This window comes from Lethenteron reissneri, unplaced genomic scaffold (genome assembly GCF_015708825.2).
Source record: "Lethenteron reissneri isolate LAM-NWPU_2019-01 unplaced genomic scaffold, ASM1570882v1 scaffold_120, whole genome shotgun sequence".
NCBI lineage: Eukaryota > Metazoa > Chordata > Hyperoartia > Petromyzontiformes > Petromyzontidae > Lethenteron > Lethenteron reissneri.
In genome coordinates, this window is record NW_026890893.1 from 891,573 (window position 1) to 916,776 (window position 25,204).

Genomic DNA, 25,204 nt, shown 5'->3' on the forward strand with positions numbered 1-25,204 from the left:
GCTGCAGGCGTCAGGGTCGGGATTGAACCCACGACTTCCTGTATACCAGGCGAGGGATTTAACACCTCGCCACCGAGGCGACCTCGATGGAGGGTCATGCCGTATTCTCTTCACAGGCGGTGAATGAGCAGTTATCTCAGTCAGCAGTCAACCTGGGAACTATCCCGAGACCTCCTCCTGCACCTAGCATGGCACAGTAGCGGTCAATCCATGGCACCTGAGTTTGTCCATTGACCTCCTGCACCTATCCTGGCACAGAAGTCAACCCATTGCACCTGGATCTGTCCCATGATCTCCTCATGCACCTAGCCTGGCACAGCAGCAGTCAACCCATGGCACATGCTGGGTCTGTCACGTGACATGCTCCTGCACATATCCTGGCACAGACGTCAACCCATGGCACCTGGATCTGTCCCTTGATCTCCTCCTGCACCTAGCCTGGCACAGCAGCAGTTAACCATTATACCTGAGTCTATCCCGTGATCTCCTCCTGCACCTAGCCTGGCACATCAGCAGTCAACCCATGGCACCTGGGTCTGTCACGTGATCTCCTCCTGCACCTAGCCTGGCACAGCAGCAGTTAACCATTATACCTGAGTCTATCCCGTGATCTCCTCCTGCACCTAGCCTGGCACATCAGCAGTCAACCCATGGCACCTGGGTTTGTCACGTGATCTCCTCCTGCACCTAGCCTGGCACAGCAGCAGTTAACCATTATACCTGAGTCTATCCCGTGATCTCCTCCTGCACCTAGCCTGGCACATCAGCAGTCAACCCATGGCACCTGGGTATGTCCCGTGACCTCCTCCTGCACCTAGCCTGGCACATCAGCAGTCAACCCATGGCACCTGGGTCTGTCACGTGACCTCCTCCTGCACCTAGCCTGGCACAGCAGCAGTCAACCCATGGCACCTGCTGGATCTGTCACGTGACCTCCTCCTGCACCTAGCCTGGCACAGCAGCAGTCAACCCATGGCACATGCTGGGTCTGTCACGTGACATGCTCCTGCACAATATCCTGGCACAGACGTCAACCCATGGCACCTGGATCTGTCCCTTGATCTCCTCCTGCACCTAGCCTGGCACAGCAGCAGTTAACCATTATACCTGAGTCTATCCCGTGATCTCCTCCTGCACCTAGCCTGGCACATCAGCAGTCAACCCATGGCACCTGGGTCTGTCACGTGATCTCCTCCTGCACCTAGCCTGGCACAGCAGCAGTTAACCATTATACCTGAGTCTATCCCGTGATCTCCTCCTGCACCTAGCCTGGCACATCAGCAGTCAACCCATGGCACCTGGGTTTGTCACGTGATCTCCTCCTGCACCTAGCCTGGCACAGCAGCAGTTAACCATTATACCTGAGTCTATCCCGTGATCTCCTCCTGCACCTAGCCTGGCACATCAGCAGTCAACCCATGGCACCTGGGTATGTCCCGTGACCTCCTCCTGCACCTAGCCTGGCACATCAGCAGTCAACCCATGGCACCTGGGTCTGTCACGTGACCTCCTCCTGCACCTAGCCTGGCACAGCAGCAGTCAACCCATGGCACCTGCTGGATCTGTCACGTGACCTCCTCCTGCACCTAGCCTGGCACAGCAGCAGTCAACCCATGGCACCTGGGTCTGTCACGTGACCTCCTCCTGCACCTAGCCTGGCACATCAGCAGTCAACCCATGGCATCTGGGTCTGTCACGTGACCTCCCCCTAAGCGGTGAATGGCGAATGCGACATTGCTGCCGCTGCTGCCGCTCCCGCTGCGAGGTTCGAGTCGAGGAGGCGATTTTCACGGCGACGTTGACTCAGCGTCGATTGGGGACGTTGGTTTGGCCGATCGCAGCTCCACGGCGATGGGAGGAGAACCAGAGAGCCTCTCGATCCCCCAGAGCCCCGCTCCTCCACACCCCCACAGCCCCTCCCCTAAGTCCCCCACAGCCCCTCCCCTAAGTCCCCCACAGCCCCTCCCCTCAGTCGCCCCTCCCCTCAGTCCCCCCTCTATCCCCACTGCCACTCCAATCAATCCCCCACAGCCCCTCCCCTCAGTCCCCAACTGCCCCTCGCCTCGATCCCTAGCAGCCCTTAGTCCCCCACATCGCCTCCCCTCTTTCCCCCATAGCCCCTCCCCTCATTCTCCCACAGCCCCTCCCCTCAATCCCCCACAGCCCCTCCTCTCAGTCCCCCACAGCCCCTCCCCTCAGTCCCCCACAGCCCCTCCCCTCAGTCCCCCAAAGCCCCTCCCCTCAGTCCTCCACAGCCCCTCCCCTCAGTCCCCCAAAGCCCCTCCCCTCAGTCCCCCACAGCCCCTCCCCTCCGTCCCCCAAAGCCCCTCCCCTCAGTCCTCCACAGCCCCTCCCCTCAGTCCCCCACAGCCCCTCCCCTCAGTCCCCCAAAGCCCCTCCCCTCATTCTCCCACAGCCCCTCCCCTCAGTCCCACACAGCCCCTCCCCTCAGTCCCCCAAAGCCCCTCCCCTCAGTCCCCCACAGCCCCTCCCCTCAGTCCCCCAAAGCCCCTCCCCTCAGTCCTCCACAGCCCCTCCCCTCAGTCCCCCACAGCCCCTCCCCTCAGTCCCCCAAAGCCCCTCCCCTCATTCTCCCACAGCCCCTCCCCTCAGTCCCACACAGCCCCTCCCCTCAGTCCCCCAAAGCCCCTCCCCTCAGTCCTCCACAGCCCCTCACCTCATTCTCCCACAGCCCCTCCCCTCAGTTCCCCACAGCCCCTCCCCTCAGTCCCTCACAACCCCTCCCCTCAGTCCCCCACAGCCCCTCCCCTCAGTCCCCCACAGCCCCTCCCTTCAGTCCCCCACAGCCCCTCCCCTCAGTCCCCCAAAGCCCCTCCCCTCAGTCCCTCACAACCCCTCCCCTCAGTCCCCCACAGCCCCTCCCCTCAGTCCCCCACAGCCCCTCCCCTCAGTCCCTCACAGCCCCTCCCCTCAGTCCCCCACAGCCCCTCCCCTCAGTCCCCCACAGCCCCTCCCCTCAGTCCCCCACAACCCCTCAGTTCCCCACAGCCCCTCCCCTCAGCTCCCCGCTTCCCTATTGGACCACGCGTATTAAACCCTCGCGTTACGTCACTAACCGCCGACGGTCGCTTTCGGGGGAGCCATCTTGGCACGGGGTGAGTGACTTCAGCGTGGGGGGGTGTGGTGGGGGTGAGGGGAGGGGTGACTCCGCTTCCAATCAGCGAGCGGCTGTGGGGGCGCGCGCTCGGGGTGGGAGGGTGATGACGTCAGAGTCCCTTTAACATCACGGAGCCGGGTGGGCGCGCGGTGAACCCCACCCCCTACGTAAGATGGCGGCTTCTTGAGCTTCGCAACTCAGCACGGCAGCTTAATACAAAAAATCTCTCGAGGAGGTGGGGGAGACGAGGTGGAGGAGGAGGTGGGGGAGACGAGGTGGTGGAGGAGGTGGGGGAAGGCGTAGGAGGTGGGACAAGAGGAGGAGGTGGGACAAGAGGAGGAGGTGGTGAGGAGGTGGGAGACGAGGAGGGAGACGAGGTGGAGAGGCGATGTCGGGCCCAGCGGAAGCGGCTGCTGCTGCAACAGCAGAAGCAGGAGCAGCAGCAGCAACAGATGAGGAGGTGGAGGCGGCGAGGCGAGGTGGAGGGGGTGGAGGAGGTGAAGAGGGAGCCGAGGGAGGAGGAGGAGGAGCGGACCCCACGTTTGAGTGCAACATTTGCCTGGACGTGGCCAGGGATGCGGTCATCAGCCTCTGCGGCCACCTGTTCTGGTACAGAGTAATCCCCTTGCAGAGTAACGGGGAATGACATCCAGAGTAATCCCATGCAGAGTAATCCCTAATCAGAGTAATCTCCTCACAGAGTAATCCCTCAGATCAATCCCTCACAAAAGTAACGGGGAGTGACAGCCAGAGTAATCCCTCACGGAGTAATCCCCTCGCAGAGTAACGGGGAGTGACAGAGTAATCCCCTGCAGAGTAACCCCTTATCAGAGTAATCCCCGCAAAGTAACCCCTAAGCAATCCCTCACAAGAGTAACGGGGATGACATTCAAAGTAATCCCTCACAGTAATGCATCTGAGTAATCCCCTGCAAAGTAATCCCCTCACCCATCCACTCAGAGTAATTACCTCAGAGTAATCCCTCAGATAAATAGAGTCATGGGGAGGGACATCCAGAATAATCTCTCACAGAGTAACGTTGAGTGACATTAAGAGTAATTTCTCAACATAGTAATCCCCTCAGAGTAATCCCTAGCAGAGTAATCCCCCAGTGATACACTACTATACATTATACTACACACTGCACGATACACTACACTTTATACTACTATACACTACACTATACACTACACGATACACTACATTATACACTACTATACTATACACTACACTACTATACTATACACTACTATGTACACTACACTATACACTACACTACTATACACGACACTATACACTACACTATACACTACACTACTATACACTACACTACTATACACTACTATACACCACTATACACTACACTATACACTACACTACTATACACTACACCACTATACACTACACTATACACTACACTATACTCTACACTACACGTTATACTACTATACACTACACTACACACTACACGATACTAGAGGCCGACCGAAACTGAATTTCTGGTTTCGGCCGAAACCGAAACCAGACCGAAAGTAAAAAATCGACTTTCGGCCGAAACCGAAAGTTTTAACTTCACTTTCGACCAAGACCGAAACAGAAAGGTGTATAACCGGAGTTACCGAACACAAGATTTATGAAATACTCGCTTTACTACCCGACTTCGCCCGGGACTTGGATTCACCACAGCCGGCCGCCTTTGTCTCCCCAGTGGCGATGTTGACACACCACACCACTTACTCGTTTGAGGCTGAGTCGCCCTAGGGGAGGCCCAGGACCGGTTCAAATAGTCGTCACCGGCCGTGAGCGGGAATCGAACTCGGGCCGCCGGGTTCGTAGCGCAGCGCGCGAATCGCAACGTAGTCGCTGCCCCCCCTAGGTGCGTGACGTCATTTATGACGGCCCCTGACCACAAGCTGCTGCTGACGTGTGTGTGTGTGTGTATGCAGCCTATCGCATAGGATTGCCTAGCGCCGACTCACCGGCTGATAGACTTAGCAGTAGCGTTATTTTCTAAAAATAAATCTTTGGTTGACGACTGAAAGTCAATATCAGTTTCGGTCGAAACCGAAACCAGGCCGAAAGTTAAAAATTGACTTTCGACCAAAACCGAAAGTATGCCGAGAGTGGTCATTTGCCAACTTTCGGCGCTGAAACGAAAAAAACGAATTTCGGTCGGCCTCTACACGATACACTGCGTTATACACTTCGAGTCTATGTGCAGTGTTGAGTCTATGGGCAGTGTTGAGTCTATGGGACAGTGTTGAGTCTATGGGCAGTGTTGAGTCTATGTGCAGTGTTTTGTTGAGTCTATGGGCAGTGTTGAGTCTATGGGACAGTGTTGAGTCTATGGGCAGTGTTGAGTCTATGGGCAGTGTTGAGTCTATGGGACAGTGTTGAGTCTATGGGCAGTGTTGAGTCTATGGGACAGTGTTGAGTCTATGGGCAGTGTTGAGTCTATGGGCAGTGTTGAGTCTATGGGACAGTGTTGAGTCTATGGGCAGTGTTGAGTCTATGGGACAGTGTTGAGTCTATGGGCAGTGTTGAGTCTATGGGACAGTGTTGAGTCTATGGGCAGTGTTGAGTCTATGGCCAGTGTTGAGTCTATGGTTCAGTGTTGAGTCTATGTGCAGTTTCTATTTAAAGCTTTTGTGACTGCAGGGATTCATATTCTTGGTTCTTTCGGTAAAGTCATGTAAAAGGGGGAAAAAAGCATAATAAAATAACATTTATAAAATAATAAAAATTAAACGTAATAAAATTAAGTTGTATTATGTTTTTTTGGTATTTTATTATTTCCCTTTTATGGGCAGTGTTTAGTCGATGGGCAGTGTTGAATCTGTGGGCAGTGTTGAGTCAAACTTAGTGTAGAAACATCACCATGTTGATCTCCATTCAGCAGTGGATAGACCATGACTTGTACTCTCCCCCCTCCCCCTCCCTTCGGATGATGCCTGGGGATCCATCACAGCTGGCCCTGCCTCCATCAGGTGAGGGCAGGAGAGTGAGAGTGAGTGTGAGTGAGTGAGTAGATGAGTGGGTGTGTGGGTGAGTGGGTGATTGAGTGAGCAAAGTCCCATCGGTGAGCTCCTCTGGCAGGCAATGCTGCGTTGGCTGGGTCATGTAGCCCGCATGCCCAGGCACCGCATGCCTTAACAGCTTTTGTTCGGCCGGATCGAGGGGGCCAAACGGGCGCGGCACGGGCATGGAGCTGAGTGGACTCTGCCGATGACTGGTACCAGCGGTGTCAAGATCGGCCTCTGTGGAGGAGGCTCGTGAAGGACGCTACTGGGCAGTTGAAGGCAGTTGCCCTCCAACAACAACGGAGGGCGGAGGAGCGACGCTCACAACAACGAGCGGAGCGCCGGGTGGCTAAAGCACAGCAAGTTGGCACAGTAGGGGGCACAGGTGGTGCATCAGCCAGTTATCTCGGTCATCTCAGTCGACCCGTGGCACCTGGGTCTGCCCCGTGACCTGCCAGTGGGCGTTCGACACATCACGTGGCCTCAAGGTGCACATGGCCTGGCACAAGCATCGTGGTGACGTCACCGCCACTTAGTGGCGAATGGCGGTTGTTGTTGTGTGACTATATGCGAGTCTATATGTGAGTCTGTGTGTGAGTCTATTTGTAAGTTTAAATGTGAGTCTGTGTGTGTGTGTAAGTCTGTGTGAGTTTATATGTGAGTCTGTGTGTGTAAGTCTGTGTGTGAGTTTATATGTGAGTGTGTGTGTAAGTCTGTGTGTGAGTTTATATGTGAGTGTGTGTGTCTCTGTGTGAGTAGTGGCTGGAGACGCGCCCTAGCAGGCAGATGTGCCCGGTGTGCAAGGCTGGCATCAGTCGAGACAAAGTGATCCCTCTCTACGGACGAGGGAGCGCCAACCAGCAGGACCCCAGGTTCACAGTCACCACCACCACTAAAACCACAACCACTATAACCACCACCACTAAAACCACAACCACCACTATAACCACCACCACTATAACCACCACCACTATAACCACCACCACTATAACCACCACCACTATAACCACCACCACCACTATAACCATCACCTCTATAACCACCACGACTATAACCACCACCACTATAACCACCACCACTATAACCACTACCTCTATAACCACCACCACTATAACCACCACCACTATAACCACCACCACTATAACCACCACCACTATAACCACCACCACTATAACCACCACCACTATAACCACCACCACTATAACCATCACCTCTATAACCACCACGACTATAACCACCACCACTATAACCACCACCACTATAACCACTACCTCTATAACCACCACCACTATAACCACCACCACTATAACCACCACCACTATAACCACCACCACTATAACCACCACCACTATAACCACCACCACTATAACCACTACCTCTATAACCACCACAACTATAACCACCACCACTATAACTACCAAAACACAAAGACCCCCGTATAACCTGTAACAGACTATTGGGGCAAGTGCTGTTAGCCAACACCTATAAAGGCCAGCACTGCACACGAGGCGGTGGGTGGCCAGCACTGCGCCCGGCCGCCTTTGTCTCCCCAGTGGCGATGTTTACAAACAGCACCCATGTACTCATTTGAGGCTTAATCGACCTAAAAGAGTCCCAGGACCGGTTCAAATAATCATTGCCGGTGTAGAGGAGTCGTGTGAGCAACCTTGAGCGGGCGAACAGAGGGGGGTGCGAGCGAGTTGCCAGTTAGGGTTCACGTCGTGTCACCGGTGGTGTTTCAGTTTCAGTTTTCAGTTTAATTTGTTTGGTGTAGCCCTGTGAGCCATTCGGCTCTTGAGTCGGGTGCAACCGCAACAAACAAAAAACAAAACCATGAAGAAGAAAACATCTTAAAGTGACTACGTGACTATGTGCAAACAGAAAAGACGGCAAAATATTGCAGAAAAAGCACCGTACACCAACGCTGTGTGCAAAAATCCCAGTGGGATGCAAGTCAAACAACAACAACAACCGCAAGACAACTTAGATTAAGGTCATCAGTCTAATGCCGTACTACAACAAACAAACATGGCCAAACCAAAAAAGCGTTTTCGAAATCACCAAAATAAAGCCATTAAAGCAATGTAACGGTGATCATAGGAACTGTGACCGAATTTTCACAATAAACGACAAGGATCGGCTGCAAGGGGTCTGCCCCCTCGTCGCCGGGCGGCGTTGGATGAGCCCCGCTCCGGGCAGACGAGTGCGAGAGCCAAGGGAATAGCCGAGAGTAGCGTCCCGAACATTCAGTAAGGAATCATCTTCTTGGTTCTTTCGGTAAAGTCACGTAGAAGGGAAATAATAAAATAATAAAAATAAAACGTAATAAAATACAATTCTCACGACGTTTCGGCCGCAATGCAAGCAGCCGTCCTCAGGTGAAGAACAGGTCTGTCGGCAAGACAGCGTCTGAATGAACACCACCAGGCTTGGCAGCGTATATTTAAGCTGGGTTAGAGGAGGAGGGCGCCTTGACAAAGGAATTTGCATGTCAGCAGAGGAATTTAGCATATTTATGGAAAATGCAGATATGGGATTAGTCACTACTTGTGGAATGTGTAGGAGGTGGGGGGGGTCTCAAAAAGAAAATTCTGTAAGGAATGAGCATGTAACTGTAAGATAGGAGGAGAGCGGCCTCCTCGACGAGGGCATGGGAGTGGCTATGTTAATGTGAGGGATTAGCGTTAATGCTGATTAGCATTCATGCTAATCCATCACTAGCCCCGGCCACTTCTGTACAGAGGTCGCAACCGGGTACCCGATATCCGTACCCTACCCGATACCCGGCTACGGGTACCCGTTTGCGACCCTGGTGCGGCCGGGTATGGGTACGGGTAGGCCGTGAGTCACTGGTGAGTAACCGTTTGTCACTCATTTCGGGTAGGGTACGGGTAGGGAACGGGTAACCGTACCCGCCTGGGTACGGGTACCCATTTGCAACCCTGGTGCGGCCGGGTACGGGTAAGGAATCAAAACCCGTTTGCGACCTCTGCTTCTGTATGACCCTTGAGCTACACCCATTTCAAACCTTTCAAAACAGTCTGCCTCAGCAGCAGACCGCGCCTTCCCACCTGATGACGGACGCTTGCGTTGCGCTCGCAAACGTCGTGATTTATTTTATTTTCTACCCATGTGACTTTACCGAAAGAACCAAAGAGTATGGATCCCTGCAGTCACGAAAGCTTCAAATCTAGATATGCAGTAAGGATCAGCTGAGGGAGAGGCTTCCCGAGTGAGAGAACCAGTCAGGATAGCTGAAGCAGGACCAGACAATGTTCAGTGTCCGGGGTAAAGGACCCGATAGAGAGCACCGCCCTCTGGGGTGAGTTGAGGGTGTTGTGTGCAACAGCGTTAATGAACGGCAACAGCCCTTGCAGCTTCCTCGTATCCGCGTGGTTTTGCTGCACAACGCTGGCGTTGGCCGTGAGCGGGAGTGGAACTCGGGTCGCCGGGTTCATATCGCAGCACGCTAACCACTCTGCTACCGCTCCCCCATACTATCACAACCACCACCACTAGAATCACCGCCACAACCACCGGCACTGTAACCACCACCACTATAGCCACCATAACCACCACCACTATTACCACTATAACCACCACCACCTCAACCACTATGGCCACTATAACCACCACTATAACCACAACCACCACAACTATTACCACTATAACCACCTCCACCACCACATACCACTACCACTATAACCACCACCACTGAGTGGGTGAGTCGGGTGAGTGAGTGGTGAGTGAGTGGTGAGTGAGTGGTGAGTGAGAGGTGAGTGAGCGAGTGGTGAGTGGTGTGTGAGTGGTGTGTGAGTGGTGTGTGAGTGGTGAGTGAGTGGTGAGTGAGTGGTGAGCGGTGTGTGAGTGGTGAGTGAGTGGTGAGCGGTGTCGTTTGCTCTGCAGAGAGAAAACTCCGCCCAGACCCCAGGGACAGCGCCCAGAACCAGAAGCACGAGGGGTGAGACACCCTCACACTCACCATCACACACCCATCACCATCACTCACCCTCACTCACCTACCCTCACCATCACTCACCCTCACTCACTCACCATCACCATCACTCACCATCACCATCACTCACCCTCACCATCACTCACCTTCATTCACTCACCTTCACTCACGCACCATCACCATCACTCACCCTCACCATCACTCACCTTCACTCACTCATCATCACTCACCCTCACCATCACTCACCCTCACCATCACTCATCACCATCACACACTCACTCACCCTCACCCACTATTACCATCACTCACCATCACACACTCACTCGGCCTCACTAGCCCACCCTTACCATCACTCACCCTCACTCACCCACACTCACACTCACCCTCACTCATCCACACTCTCTACGGGTCTCTGAGTATGTAGAATCGTGTGTTTTAGACTATTTGGCTACTGCCATGAATCTCCACGTGGTGATGATGATGATAGCCACTTGGTTAAACTGCTGGTATCATTTGTGATGGGCAGGTGGCTTCTGAATAAGTCTAAAAATTATTTTTTTTTAACACGCTTTTATGAAATGTACTGTAGTAATAGCAGAACTCCACGACTTCAGGAAGTAGCCCCGAAGCTTGCCATAACGTAAGGGACCGTAGCCAATTACAGCCAACGTCAGTTGACCGTGGACAATTAGTCCCAAGCTGAAACATAACATATAAAAAAGATTGTTTAAAAATATATATATATTTAAATGTTTTAATGACAGAATATAGTATTGTCATCAGTATGACGTAAGTATACCAAGTTTGCAGTCGATACCACATTGGGAAGTGGGTTAAAATTGAGTTACAAGATTTCAGGATATGACAACAACAACGACAACAGGCAGAGTGAGTTAAAAGAAAGCGCGTAGTACAAAGAGCCACCCAGCAGCTCAGAGGGGCCTTACATCCGGCAACATGAAACTAGTTGAGTTTGAGTGGGTCTCTGTATAAACGTGGGTCTCTGTGGGTATGTAGAATGGTGTGTTTGGAGTATTTGCTGGCTGCTATAAATGTCCACGCGATGATGATGATTTCAGCGACTGAACACGAGCTATGTAGCATCTTAGCGGGGCCTTTCACCTGGCAAAATAAAAAAGTAGTTTAAAATCTCTCCCTCACCCCCCCCCCCCCCCCCGGCTCCTTCCCAGGGGTTCCAAGGGTTCGGCTTTGGGGACGGAGGTCTTCAGATGTCGTTTGGCATCGGCGCTTTCCCCTTCGGCTTCATCGCCACGGCCTTCAACATCAACGACGGACGGCCGCCCCCAGGTAACTCACTCACACACTCACACACACAGGCAAAGATGTCCCAGGTAACACTCACACACACACACAGCCACGGGCAAAGATACCCCAGGTAACACTCACACACAGCCACAGGCAAAGATACCCCAGGTAGCACATTCACACACACACAGCCACAGGCAAAGATACCCCAGGTAGCACATTCACACACACACAGCCACAGGCAAAGATACCCCAGGTAGCACACTCACACACACACAGCCACAGGCAAAGATACCCCAGGTAGCACATTCACACACACACAGCCACAGGCAAAGATGCCCCAGGTAGCACACACACACACACACACACAGCCACAGGCAAAGATACCCCAGGTAACACACTCACACACACACAGCCACAGGCAAAGACACCCCAGGTAACACACTCACTCACACACAGCCACAGGCAAAGATGCCCCAGGTAACACACTCACACACACACAGCCACAGGCAAAGACCCCCCAAGTAACACACTCACACACACACAGCCACAGGCAAAGACACCCCAGGTAACACACTCACACACACACAGCCACAGGCAAAGACACCCCAGGTAACACACTCACACACACACAGCCACAGGCAAAGACCCCCCAAGTAACACACTCATACAGCCACAGGCAAAGATGCCCCAAGTAGCACTCTCACTAACACACAGCTACAGGCAAAGATCCCCCAGGTAACTCACTCACACACAGCCACAGGCAAAGACCCCCCAGGTAACACACTCACTCACACACAGCCACAGGCAAAGATGCCCCAGGTAACACACTCACTCACACACAGCCACAGGCAAAGACCCCCCAGGTAACACACTCACTCACACACAGCCACAGGCAAAGATGCCCCAGGTAACACTCACTCACACACAGCCACAGGCAAAGATACCCCAGGTAGCACACTCACTCACACACAGCCACAGGCAAAGATGCCCCAGGTAACAAACTCACACACAGCCACAGGCAAAGATGCCCCAGGTAACAAACTCACACACAGCCACAGGCAAAGATGCCCTGGGTACCACGCTCACACTCACACACTGGTACACACACACACTGTTAAACATTGGTACACACACACACACACTGGTACACACACACACATTGACGCACACACTGGTACACACAAAGACAAAGATCCCCCATATAGCTTGAGCAAACTGTTGGGGCAAGTGCTGTTAGCGAGCAGCGCCTTTGAAAGCCTGCGCGTTACATGGGGTGGGTGGCCAACATCACGCCCGACCGCCTTTGTCTCCCCAGTGGCGATGTTTACACACCGCACCAGGTACCCATTTGAGGCCAAGGGGAGACCCAGGACCGGTTTAGATAATCGACACTGTGTTTGCCGTGAGCGGGAATGGAACTCAGGTCGTCTGGTTCGTAGCGCAGCGTAGCACTGACCCCTATACTACCGCTCTCCACACACACACACGCACGCATACTGACACACACACTGATACACGCAGACACACACACCGATACACGCACACACATACAATCTTCTTTTTTCTGCTTAACTGAAGGAAACTGCTGAATACCGGTTTGGGCCGCAGTTACAGAAATCTCTCTGGCAGTGAACGGGATGCTATTGGCTGCTGCTGCTGCTGTGCTGTGTATAGCCTAGGGGCACCCCCAGTGGCAGCTGTCCCTGTGCGTTAGTCTGCTGCCAGTAGGGGTAGCGATAATCACTGCTGTGCGGTCTGTAGCCTAGGGGCACCCTCGGTGGCAGCTGTCTCTGCGTTAGTCTGCTGTGAGAATGGGTAGTGATGATTGCTGCTGTGCTGTCTATAGCCTAGGGGCTCCCCCAGTGTCAGGTGTCCCTGTGCGGAGTAGCTGTGTGTGCTCAACGCGCACGGCCGCAGTGTTAATCGGGGCGGCCCACCGGGTTCGAACCATCGTCCTCGTGCGCGAGTGCACGCGTGATGGCGCCATGCACCAGGCAGAGACTTGGTGGTGGTTGGAGGTCGGTAATGCGGTGGTGGTGGTGATGGTGGTTGCCAGATGGCAACGCTGTGGTGGTGGTGATGGTGGTTGTGGTAGTTTCCAATAACAACGGAGGGCGGAGGAGCGACCCTCACAACAACGAGCGGAGCGCCGGGTGGCTAAAGTACAGCAAGTTGGCACAGTAGGGGGCACAGGTGGTGCATCAGCCACTCATCTCGGTCATCTCAGTCAGTCGACCCGTGGCACCTGGGTCTGCCCCGTGACTTCCTGCCAGCGGGCGTTCGACACTTCACGTGGCCTCAAGGTGCACATGGCCTGGCACAAGCGTCGTGGTGACGTCACCGCCACTTAGTGGCGAATGGCGGTTGTTGTTGTTGGTAGTTTCCAGCCAGGAATGCTGTGGTGGTTGTGAGCAATGCCATTAGGGGATGGGGGTGGGGGTTGGGGTGGTGGGGGTGGGGGGGTGGTGAGGGGGGAGCCCGAGAGCCCGATACAATCAGCTGGTAGCCTCTGGGTGGGCTGACCTCCCCCCACCTTCAACTCAGATCACCAGAGCGAGGCGCCTCGGGGCCGCGGGGAATGTTTGAACGCTCCCTGCGGCGGAGGAGAGGCTGCCACGAATCTCGTCGGGAGCTGGACCAGTTTTTCCGCCTGGATCTCTGCGGCATTCAGGAGGTCCGGTGGACTGGCTCTGGCTCCAGTCGCCATGAGGGGTGAACAGTCCTCTACTCGGGGCAGGAGACTGCCAAACAACGGGTAGTGGCTCTGCTTCTGAACAAAAGAATGAAGGGGCCGTGGTGGTGAAGTGAGGTAAGATGCGAGTCCCAGCCGACTGTGGGTTCACGTCCCCATCAACGGGAGGCGATGAATGGAGGTGGCTTACACCCCCCACCGAAGATGAGCATCAGTGGAGGGACGCAGGCAAGGCCGATGTGTCAGATGCTTTCTATAACCTCCTGTCCCAGGTGCTAGCTAAAGTGGCCCCCTCAGGATAGAATCATCCTGTTGGGTGTCTTTAATGCCTGAGTGGGTCATGGGCTGCAGTGATTGGAAGGCATGGGTCAGATTACAATGGGAGGAAGCTGCTATATGTCTGTGCTGCCCATGGGCCTGTAATCATCAACACACTGTTCCGGCATCGACGCATCCACACAACATCATGGATGTATGCCGGATCGAAACAAGAACATTTGCTGGACTATCGAGTGATGTAACCGTTAATTTGGGCTCATGTCCTTGATATCAGGACCTACCGTGGAGCTTATCTGCCCGCTGATCCATCAGCTTATCATCTATAAGATGCACCTGCCATTCTTCCACTCCGGTGGTGGGTTGTCCATCTAGGACCCCATTCAAACCCACAGCGGCCTGGTCTCAATTGCTGATGAAAGTTCCCAATTGAGAATGTCAAGATCGCTTGCAGCTGGGGTTGATGCCGAGGGGAAATGGGTGAGGTTCAGGACTGTGCCTCATGCAGCTGTAGTTGCTACATTGGGTATGCAGTCCAGACCTCCGCGGAGACCCTGACTGACCATGGAGGTGTTATGGCTGGCTGGGAGAAAGAGACAGGCCCACTTTCACCTTCTAGAGCATCCCACGTCAGAGAATGAGGAGGCTTACCGCAGCCTTTGCTCGGAGGTTCGGAGAGCCATGCGGTGCTGCGAGGATGGGTTTGTGGTCGCGGGTTAATGAGGAGATGGAACCTGCCTCAGTAGCCCGCGATCACAAATCACTCTTTAACTCGATCAAAAAAAATAACTTGCAGCACCGCACCTATCACCATCCTTAGGTCTGCAGGTTTTACCGAACTTTTATGTGAGGTCTTGGGGGAGGGGAAATCCCTCAGCCCAGACGACATCATGGGGCAAGGTGGGGAGGACCCTGATGGGCCTGCTGTGCATCAAATGTTGGAGGAATTAGTCACCCCTTGTGAAGTAGCTGGCTGAAGTGCCATCTGTTGAGGAAGTACGGAAGGCGATTCAGATTCTGAGATGATCTCCCAAGCGAAATGCTGAGGGAAGGGTGGCGTTTGTGTGCAGACTGCCCTACATGACATCACAATAACAGTCTGGACCACTGGGTGGGTTCCGCAGGATTGGAAGGATGACCGTACTGATTGCGCCAACTTCCGGGGTATCTCCCTCCTCGGTGTGAGGCCAGAAACGGTCCTGGCAAGGATGATTCAACATCGCCCCTTTGCCAGGCACGCTGAGGAGAGGCTTTCAGTGTGTGTACTGTGTGTGTGTGCATTGTGTTGTGTAAGGGTGTGTGTGTACTGTGTGTGTGTGCATTGTGTAGTGTAAGGGTGTGTGTGTACTGTGTGTGTGCATTGTGTAGTGTAAGGGTGTGTGTGTACTTTGTGTGCATTGTGTAGTGTCAGGGTGTGTGTACTGTGTGTGTGCATTGTGTGTGTGCATTGTGTAGTGTCAGGGTTAGTGGGTGTGCACTGAATGTGTACATTCTGTAGTGTCAGGGTGTGTGTGTACTGTGTGTGCACTGTGTAAGGGTTAGTGGGTGTGCTGTGTGTGTATTGTGTGTACATTGTGTAGTGGCAGGGTGTGTGTACTGTGTGTGCATTGTGTAGTGTAAGGGTGTGTGTGTGTGTACTGTGTGTACACTGTAAGGGTGTGTGTGCTGTATGTGTACTGTGTGTGCACTGTGTCAAGGTAAGTGTGTGTACTGTGTGTGCACTGTGTAAGGGTTAGTGGGTGGTAGGCTGTATGTGTACTGTGTGCATTGTGTAGTATAAGGGTGTGTGTGTACTGTGTGTGCCCTGTGTAAGGGTAAGCGTCTGTGTTGTGCGTGTGCTGTGATGTGTGGGCTGTGTGTGCACTGTGTAAGGGTAAGTGTTTGTGCTGTGTGCTGTGTGTGTGCATTGTGTAGTGTAAGGGTGTGTGTGTACTGTGTGTGCACTGTGTAAGGGTAAGTGTGTATGTGCTGTATGTGTGTACCGTGTGTGCACTGTGTAAGGGTTAGTGGGTGTGCTATGTGTGTACTGTGTGTGCACTGTGTCGTGTAAGGATGTGCGTTTACTGTGTGTGCATTGTGTAGTGTAAGGGTGTGTGTGTATTGTGTGTGCACTGTGTAAGGGTTAGTGGGTGTGTGTGCTGTGTGTGTGCGCACTGTGTAAGGGTAAATGTGTGTGTGCTGTGTGTGCGCGTGCTGTGTGTGTGCTGTGCTTGCACTGTGCATTGGTAAGTGTGTGTGTGTACTGTCTACGGGTAAGTGTGTGTGTGCTGTGTTTGCACTGTGTACTGGTAAATGTGCATGTGTGTGCTGTGTGTACACTGTGTAAGGGTAAATGTGTGTGTGTGCTGTGCGTGTGTTATGCGTGTGCTGTGCGTGTGCTGTGCGTGTGCTGTGTGTGTGCTGTGTGTGCGTAGCTGTCCCGGGAACCCCGCAGCACACCGAAGAGCAGTTCCTGTCCCGAATCTTCCTCTACGTCGCCCTGCTCATCATGTTCTGGCTCTTTATCGCCTAGGCACGGCCCCCACCACCAAAGCCACCACCACAGCCACCACCACTACCACAGCCACCACCACCACAGCGGCCACCATGGCCACCACTACCACAGCCACCACCACCACGGCCACCACCACAACCACAGCCACCACCGCAGCCATCACCACTACCGCTACCACCACCACGGCCACCACGGCCACCACCACCACGGCCACCACCACAGCGGCCACCACCCCAACCACAGCCACCACCACAGCCATCACCACTACCGCTACCACCTCCACCCCCACCACAGCCACCACGGCCACCACCACCACAGCCACCACCACTATCATGGCTACCACCACCATCAACAACAACAACCGCTTTCACCACAAATTGGCAGTGGCATCATGGCGCCTGTGCCAGGCTAGGTGCACTTGGAGGCCACCTGAAGTGTTGAAGGCCCTGCTGGCAGGAGGTCATGGGTCAGATCCATCAGGTACCATGGGTCGACTGACTGAGATGACTTGCAGATGCACCACCACCTGTCCTCCCCACTGTTCCAACTTTCTGCTCTTTAGCCACCCGGCGCTCCGCTCGTTGTTGTGAGCGTCACTCCTCTACCCTCCGTTGTTGCTGGAGGGCGACTGCCTCCAACTGCCCAGTAGCATCCTTCACGAGCCTCCCCCACAGAGGCCGATCTTGACACCGCTGATACCAGTAATTGGCAATTACACTCAGCTCCATATCCTCCTGCACAGCATCAGTCCATCTCTTCTCTCGCCCATGCTGTGCCCGTTTAGCCCGCTTTATCCAGACAAACAAAAGCTGCTTGGGCATGCTGTGGCTGGTCATGTGAGAGACATTGCCCAGCCAATGCAGCCTTGCCTGCCGGAGTAGCTCACTGACGGGACTGCGTTCAGATCTTTCAAGCAGCTGTGAGCTCTTCACACAATCCAACCTGGTCAAAGTCAGGATGGATCGTAGGCAAGCCAGCCTGAATGTTTCTAACTGGCACAAATGTTCCTTATAGAGGGCTGTACGTCTCACAAGTATAGAGAAGGGAGGGCAGAGCCTTGTACAGAGCGACAGGCCAGGTAGCTTCCACACAAGTAGCGTTACGCAGCCAATGACAAAACAATGCCACCAGACTGATTTAGTGAGACCTCTGCTGCTTAATAGGATCTTGTCCTAAGCACACTGCCCAGGTATGGAACTTCTCCACTCTCTTCACAACTGCCTCATCACTCGGGGGGGGGGGAGGGGGTTGAAGGGGGGGGGCATTGTTTGACAATACCCAGGCAGGTGCTTTGTTTTTGTAGGGCTGATGGTAAGGCTCCATCTCATAGTGGCATGTTCCAGGTTGAACAGGAGCATCTCCAACTTCTTTCAGTCAGCAGCAATCACTAGATCGATAGATCTAGTGATCTATAGATCTAGTGATGATCACTAGATCATCCGTGTACGTAACATGGTTTACCACATAGGGAGCCATCCTTTAATCACACCCAGGCATCAATCAATCCTTCCATTGTATCTGTACCATATGGAGATTCCTTCAGTACAGCCATGGAAAGCTTCTTGAATTACGTGGTCAAAGATTATGTTAAATAATGTGGGAGCCAGAGGACATCCCTGTCGCACCCCGAAGTTGAACAGGGAATGGCTCCAACTCCCGGCCACGCAACTTCACCCGGGCCTGCCCACCTTCATGAAATGTCCTTAATAATTGTGAGCAGATGGTTTGGGCCTCCGAAAGTACGAAAAATAACCCAGAGCCCTGGCCTATTTATGATATCATAGGCCTTGACCAGGTCGATAAAGCAGATATGTAGGTCCGTTTGGAATTCCCTACACCTTTCCTGTCACAGACGGACAGAGAATCTGTGCAGGACCATCCTTGCCTGAAACCACATCCGGGCTCCGAAAGCCTCTCCTCAGCGCGTTGCCTAGCAAGGTGATGTTGAATAAACCTTGCCAGGACCTTTTCTGGGCTCACACTGAGGCGAGAGATGCCCCTGTAGTTGTTCGAGTCTGTAAGGTCCCCCTTCTTAAATCGGGGGACCACCAGGGCATCCTTTCAATCCTGCGGAACTCATCCAGCGGTCCAGACTGTTATAATAATGTTGCTATAGGGCAGTGCACACAAACACCACCCTGTCTCAGCAGTCTTCTTGGGAGATCATCTCTGCCCGGCACTTTTCCTGGTCTCAAACTCTGTATGGCGCCTCAGCCAACCACTCGGAAGGGGTGGCTACTTCTGCCGATATTTGAGGCATGGCGATCTCAGCAGGATCATCCCCACATTGCCCCATGATGTCATCTGGGCTGAGGGATTCTCCTGCCCACAGTTTCTCACAGAAATGTTCAGCAGACCAGTTCCTGGGGGGTCAGAGATCAAGTCACCGTTCTTTCTCTTAAGGATGGTGATAGGTGGGGTGCTGCAAGTTACCTTTTTGATGAAGTTAAAGATTGATTTATGATCACTGCTGCGGCAGATGCCATCTCCTCAGCAACTCGCGAGCATCACTCGCCCTTGCAGCGGCACACGGCTCTCCGAACCTCCGAGCAAAGGCTGCGGTTAAGCCGCTTCGTTCTCGGACGTGGGATGCTGTGGCCGGTGGGAGTGGACCTGCCGCTGACTTTCAACCAGTCGGAACACCACCTCCAACCCACCCATTCACACACCCACCCACGCACCTGGGTCTGTTCCTTGACCTCTTGCCAGCAGCGACCCTTCCACACTTCACATGGCCACGAAGTCCACCTGGCCTGGCACATGCACCGTGGTTACTTCACCGCCACCTAGCAGTGAATGGCGGTTGTTGTTGGAGGTGTGAGGGTGTGTGGGGGGCGGTAGTGTCGTGGTTAACGCCACGCTGTGCTACGAACCCGGTGACCCGAGTTGGATTCCTGCTCACGGCCACCAGCACCAGTGACGGCGATTATCCGAACCGGTCCTAGGCCTTCCCCTAGGTCGACTCAGCCTCAAATGAGTTACTTGGAGCGGTGGGTAGTAAACATCGCCACTGGGGAGACAAAGGGGGCCGGGCGTGGTACTGGCCACCCACCCCCTGGCGTGCCGTGCCGGTCTTCATCGGTGCTCGCTAACAGCACTTGCACCAAACAGTCTGTTGAGGCTGCATGGGGGGGGGGGGGGGGGGGGTCTTCGTCTTTGGTGTGAGTGAGTGGATGACTGGATTTGCCTTGCAGGGCGAGCGAGCGAGTGAGCGATTGTGTGGTGAGTGAGCGTGAGAGCGTGTCGTGTATATCCTCTCCCCGAGGGCGCCACACGTGGCGAGACGTTAACTATGTGAGTCTTTATGAGTATGGGTCTCTGTCAGTCTTCATGAGTAGAGCCTATTCTGGCAAATCGCCCGAAGATGCTGGATGTAATTTAGAGCGAAACGTCGTTCTCAAATTGTAAATGTTGTGGATCCACTCTTCAACACACCGGTGGGCTAAAGTAGTGAACTCTTTTGTCTACGTGACACAATTTTTACTGATTGGCCGTGTTGGGTGGTCAAGGGTTGCGACACATTTATAAATAACGCGATCTAACCCAAAAACCTTTATTATGAGTATATGTCTCTGTGTGTTTGTGTGGGTCTCTGTGGGTCTGTATGGGTCTCTATGGGTCTGTATGGGTCTGTGTGGGTCTCTATGGGTCTCTGTGGGTCTGTATGGGTCTGTGTGGGTCTCTATGGGTCTCTGTGGGTCTGTGTGGGTCTCTGTGGGTCTGTGTGGGTCTCTGTGGGTCTGTATGGGTCTGTGGGTCTGTATGGGTCTCGGTGGGTCTGTATGGGTTTCTGTGGATCTGTATGTGTCGGTCGCTCTGTAGGGGTCTCTGTGTGTCTATGGGTCTCTGTAGATCTGTATGGGTCTCTGTGGGTCTCTGGGTCTGTATGTGTCTGTGGGTCTGTATGGGTTTCTGTGGATCTGTATGTGTCTGTGGGTCTCTGAGTCTTTGTGGGTCTGTATGGGTCTCTGGATCTTTGTGGATCTCTGTGGATCTCTATGGATCTCTGTGGGTCTCTATGGGTCTCTGTGGGTCTTTGTGGATCTCTGTTGGTATCTATGGATCTCTGTGGGTCTCTATGGATCTCTGTGTGTCTCTATGGGTCTCTGTGGGTCTGTATGGGTCTGTGGGTCTCTATGGGTCTCTGTGGGTCTCTATGGGTCTCTGTGGGTCTCTATGGGTCTCTGTGGGTCTCTATGGATCTCTGTGGGTCTCTATAGATCTCTGTGGGTCTCTATGGATCTCTGTGGGTCTCTGTGGGTCTCTATGGGTCTCTGGGTCTCTCAGCATCCCCTGCAACCCGAGACCTCAGAGCAGCAGCAGCAGTAGAAGCATCGCCTCCCTCCCTGGCCGCCTCTGTCTCCCGCTGCCTTAGTAAGAGCAGAACCCGGGCAAGATCCTCCTGACCACAGAGTTCACAAAGCATCTCTCGAGTGACCGCTCTCGAACATTGTAAACGTTGAACCGGTTTAAACCTGTTTGTAACCGCTCCGGTACAACAGGTAAAGCCCCGCTCCCCCACCCCCCACCCTGTTAGCCTGCAACAGACTGCTGGAGGCAAGTTTGTTAGCGAGTAGCACCTTCACTGACACAGTCACTCACTCAGTCACTCAGTCAGTCACTCAGTCATTCACACACAGTCACTCACAGTCGCCTTCAGTCACTCTCACTCACAGTCACTCACTCAGTCACTCACTCAGTCACTCACAGTCACTCACACTCACTCACACTCACCCACACTCACCCACACTCATCCACACTCACCCACACTCACCCTCACACACCTTAACAGGCTGTAGGGGCAAGTGGTGTTAGTAGCGAGTAGCAGCACCTATGAAGGCCGACACTGTGGCACACACAAAGGGGGTGGGTGTCTAGCACCTCGCTCGGCCGCCTTTGTCTCCCCAGTGGCGGTGTTTACCCACTGCACCGGGTACTCATTTGAGGCTGAGTCGACCTAGGGGAGGCCCAGGACCGGTTGAGATGATCATCAGTGGTGTTGGCCGTGAGCTGGAATCGAATGTGGGTCACAGCGTGGGGTACTCACGGATTCATGTGACTCTGTGTCTCCGTGTTTCTGTGTCTCTGTGTCCGTGCCTCTGTGTCTCCCTGTGTCTCTGTGTCTCGTGTACGTGTCTCTGTGTCTCTGTCTCCCTGTGTCTCTGTCTCTGTGTGTCTCTGTGTCTCATGTACATCTCTGTGTGTCTCTGTGTCTCCGTGTCTCCGTGTCTCTGTGTGTCTGTGTCTCTGTGTACGTGTCTCTATATCTCTGTGTCTCTGTGTCTTCGTGTCTCCGTATCTCTGTGTCTGTCTGTCTGTGTCTCTGTGTCTCTGTGTCTTCGTGTCTCCGTATCTCTGTGTCTCTGTCTGTCTGTGTCTCTGTGTATGTGTGTCTGTGTCTCTGTGTACGTGTCTCTGTAACTGTGTCTCTATGTCTCTATGTCTCTGAGTCTCTGTGTACGTGTCACTGTTGTCTCTGTGTCTCTGTGTCCCTGTGTCACTGTGTACGTGTCTCTGTGTCTCTGTACGTGTCTCTGTGTCTCTGTGTGTCTGTATCTCTCTGTCTCTGTGTCTCTTGAGTTTCTGTCTGTGTCCCTGTGTCTCTGTGTCCCTGTGTCTCTGTGTGTCTGTCTCTCTGTCTCTGAGTCTCTGTCTGTGTCCCTGTGTATCTGTGTCTCTGTGTCACTGTGTTTCTGTGTCTCTCTGTGTCTGTGTCTCTCTGTCTCTGTGTCTCTAAGTCTCTGTGTACGTGTCACTGTGTTTCTGTGTCTCTCTGTGTCTGTGTCTTTCTGTCTCTGTGTCTCTGTGTCTCTGTGTACGTGTCTCTGTGTCTCTGTGTACGTGTCTCTGTGTCTCTGTCTCTCTGTGTCTCTGTGAACGTGTCTTTGTGTCTCTGTGTCACTGTGTATCTGTGTCTCTGTATTTCTGTGTACGTGTCTCTGTGTAAATGTGTCTGTGTCTCTGTGTACGTGTCTCTGTCTCTGTGTCTCCCTGTGTCTCTGTGTCTCTGTCTCTCTTGTGGCACTGTGTATGTGTCTCTGTGTCTCTGTGTGTCTCTGTGTCTCTATGTCTTTATGTCTCTCTGTCTCTCTGTCTACGTGTCTCTGTGTGTCTGTGTCTCTGTGTCTGTCTCTGTGTACGTGTCTCTGTGTCTCTGTGTTTCTGTGTCTCTGTGTCTCCGTGTCTTCGTGTCTCCGTATCTCTGTGTCTCTGTCTGTCTGTGTCTCTGTGTACGTGTCTCTGTGTACGTGTCTCTGTATCTGTGTCTCTATGTCTCTATGTCTCTGAGTCTCTGTGTATGTGTCACTGTGTCTCTGTGTCTCTGTGCCCCTGTGTCACTGTGTACGTGTATCTGTGTCTCTGTGTACGTGTCTCTGTGTCTCTGTGTCTCTCTGTCTCTGAGTCTCTGTCTGTGTCCCTGTGTCCCTGTGTCCCTGTGTCTCTGTGTCCCTGTGTCTCTGTGTCTCTGTGTCTCTGTGTCACAGTGTCTCTGTGTCTCTCTGTCTCTGTGTCTCTGAGTCTCTGTGTACGTGTCACTGTGTTTCTGTGTCTCTCTGTGTCTCCGTGTGTCTGTGTCTCTCTGTGTCTCTGTGTACGTGTCTCTGTGTCTATGTGTACGTGTCTTTGTGTCTCTGTGTCTCTGTGTCACTGTGTCTCTGTGTACGTGTCTCTGTGTCTCTGTGTCTCTGTGTCACTGTGTCACTGTGTATCTGTGTCTCTGTGTACGTGTTTCTGTGTACATGTCTCTGTGTACGTGTCTCTGTCTCTGTCTCCCTGTGTCTCTGTGTCTCTGTCTCTCTTGTGTCACTGTGTATGTGTCTCTGTGTCTCCGTGTCTCCGTGTCTCTGTCTCTCTGTCTCTGTGTACGTGTCTCTGTGTACCTGCCTCTGTGTCTCTCTGTCTCTGAGTCTCTGAGTCTCTGTGTACGTGTCACTGTGTCTCTGTGTCTCTGTGTCTCTCTGCGTCTCTGTGTCTCCGTGTCTTTGTGTCTCTGTGTACGTGTCCCTGTGTCCCTGTGTCACTGTGTCTCTGTCTGTATCTCTGTGTCTCTGAGTCTCTGTGTCTCCGTGTCTCTGTGTCTCTATGTCTATGTTTCTATGTGTCTATGTGTATTTGTCTCTGTGTCTCTGTGTCCCTGTGTCTCTGTGTACGTGTCTCTGTGTACGTGTCTCTGTGTCTCTGTGTCTCTGTGTCTCTGTGTCTCCGTGTCTCTGTGTCTCCGAGTCTCTGTGTCTCTGTGTCTCTGTGTTTCTGTGTCTCTGTGTCTCTGTGTCTCCGAGTCTCTGTGTGTCTGTGTCTCTCTGTCTCTGTGTCTCTGTGTACATGTCTCTGTGTCTCTGTTTCTCTGTGTCTCTGTCTCTTTATGTCTCTCTGTCTCTGTGTACGTGTCTCTGTGTCTCTGTGTACGTGTCTCTGTGTCTCTGTGTCACTGTGTCTCTGTGTACGTGTCTCTGTGTCTCTGTGTCACTGTGTCTCTGTGTACGTGTCTCTGTGTCTCTCTCTGTCTCTGTGTACGTGTCTCTCTGTGTACGTGTCTCTGTGTCTTTGTGTCTCTGTGTATGTGTCTCTGTGTCACTGTGTTCATTTCGCTGGGTCACTGTGTCTCTGTCTCTGCTTCTCCGTGTCTCTGCAGGTGGAGCGGCCCCTCTGCTCCTCTCCCCACACAACCTCCACGAAGTCTTCTTCATCATCGTCGCCATCGTCATCTTCCTTTGGCTCCTCACTGTGTGAGGCACGGCCACACCTCACCACTCACCCACCCACTCGTCCACTCACCAACCCACTCACCCAACCTCTCACTCACCCACCCAACAACTCACTCCCTCCCACCCACTCTCTGTTCACAAACCCACTCACCAATCCACTCACCCACCCACCAAACAACTCACCCACCCGCTCACCTGCCCTCTCACTCATCTACCCTTCCACTCACCCACCCACTCGTCCACTCATCAACCCACTCACCCACCCACTCACCCGCCCACTCACCAACCCACTCAATCACCCACTCACCCACCCTCTCGCTCACCATCCCACACGCTGCTCACTCACCTCTCACCACAAACTCAAGGCTCGTTTCCAGAAGGGTCCTTCCCGAGTTATCGGAGCAGCGCGCGATGATTGCTGCTGCTGTGTGGGTCTATAGCCTAGGGGCATCCCCAGTGACAGCTGTCTTTGTGTCATCCCAACTGAGTGCTTAATCTGCAGATAATCTTTCGTTGTTAAAATTTGTACAAATTTCGGATTCGTGGCGCGGCCCCCTCCCCCCCCCCCCCTCAATATGAGAACGGCCACCCACTCAGCACTCACTCACACCCACAGAGTGACCACTCACTCAGCACTCACTCACACCCACAGAGTGACCACTCACTCAGCACTC

The 25,204-nt window shown here is 53.4% G+C and overlaps 1 protein-coding gene across 2 annotated transcripts; it reads left to right on the top strand.

Annotated features, from left to right (window-relative positions):
* The first annotated feature begins 3,444 nt into the window (after window positions 1-3,444).
* On the top strand, window positions 3,445-25,204 carry RNF185 (ring finger protein 185). 2 transcript variants are annotated; one of them, XM_061580669.1, is made up of 7 exons: window positions 3,445-3,727; window positions 6,087-6,105; window positions 6,898-7,010; window positions 10,045-10,099; window positions 11,284-11,401; window positions 16,745-16,842; window positions 24,458-25,204. In XM_061580669.1, exons 1-6 carry the CDS (start codon window positions 3,507-3,509, stop codon window positions 16,840-16,842), a joined length of 624 nt encoding a protein of 207 aa, XP_061436653.1. In that variant the 5' UTR covers window positions 3,445-3,506; the 3' UTR covers window positions 24,458-25,204. The 2 variants fall into 2 exon arrangements, with proteins under 2 accessions (XP_061436653.1, XP_061436654.1); XM_061580670.1 differs by lacking the exon at window positions 16,745-16,842 and having other exon boundaries at window positions 3,451-3,727; window positions 24,458-25,201.

Excerpts from the sequence above, each read along its gene's own strand:
- RNF185 (XM_061580669.1), top strand. The coding sequence starts at position 3,507 with ATGTCGGGCCCAGCGGAAGCGGCTGCTGCTGCAACAGCAGAAGCAGGA. Across the intron at positions 7,011-10,044 it reads GCCAACCAGCAGGACCCCAG|AGAGAAAACTCCGCCCAGAC; the intron begins GTTCACAGTCAC and ends TTTGCTCTGCAG. Across the intron at positions 11,402-16,744 it reads CGACGGACGGCCGCCCCCAG|CTGTCCCGGGAACCCCGCAG; the intron begins GTAACTCACTCA and ends GTGTGTGCGTAG.